This window comes from Mobula birostris, chromosome 5, assembly GCF_030028105.1.
Source record: "Mobula birostris isolate sMobBir1 chromosome 5, sMobBir1.hap1, whole genome shotgun sequence".
In the NCBI taxonomy this organism is placed as follows: Eukaryota; Metazoa; Chordata; class Chondrichthyes; order Myliobatiformes; family Myliobatidae; genus Mobula; species Mobula birostris.
Genome location: NC_092374.1, coordinates 6991004 through 6991433, shown reverse-complemented (window position 1 = coordinate 6991433; position 430 = coordinate 6991004). Strand labels below are relative to the sequence as shown.

At 53.0% G+C, this 430-nt stretch overlaps 1 protein-coding gene across 3 annotated transcripts in view; it reads left to right on the top strand.

Moving 5' to 3' along the window:
- egflam (EGF-like, fibronectin type III and laminin G domains) overlaps positions 1 to 120 on the top strand; it is a 166297-nt gene extending 166177 nt beyond the window's left edge. For all 3 annotated transcript variants that reach the window (XM_072257543.1, XM_072257544.1, XM_072257542.1), the window contains one exon: positions 1 to 120. This exon is cut by the window's left edge and continues 55 nt beyond it. In XM_072257543.1, the coding sequence (XP_072113644.1) occupies positions 1 to 100 (100 nt within the window). In that variant the 3' untranslated portion in view covers positions 101 to 120.
- Positions 121 to 430: the final 310 nt, after the last annotated feature.

Below are 430 nucleotides of genomic sequence, written 5' to 3'. Positions count from 1 at the left end.
GGGCTGTATCTCACACTTCACCCTGTCCACTGACTACCGCGTCTCCCTCGTCGGGGAGGCCTCCGGCGGCAAGAACATCAACACCTGCGGGAGCAAATAGCTCCGGTTTGGGGAGGGGAGGCGGAGGGTGTCGGGGATGGGGTGGGAAATGAGGGGAGAGATGGTGAAAGGGGTGTGAGGGAATAGAGCTGAGAGAGGGAGTGGAGGAGGAGAGGAGGTGATGGGAGGAAGGGGAGCAGAGGGAGTGAAGCAGAAGAGGAGGGATTGAGAAGGGAGGTAGGGGAGGAGGTGAGGGGAAGGAGGAAGTGGATCAGAATCACAACTAGCATATGTTGTGAAATTTGTTGTTTTGCAGCAGCAGTACAGAGCAATACTTAACAATGACTATAAATTACAAATGAATATATGTAAGTGGAAAAAGAGGGGGAAA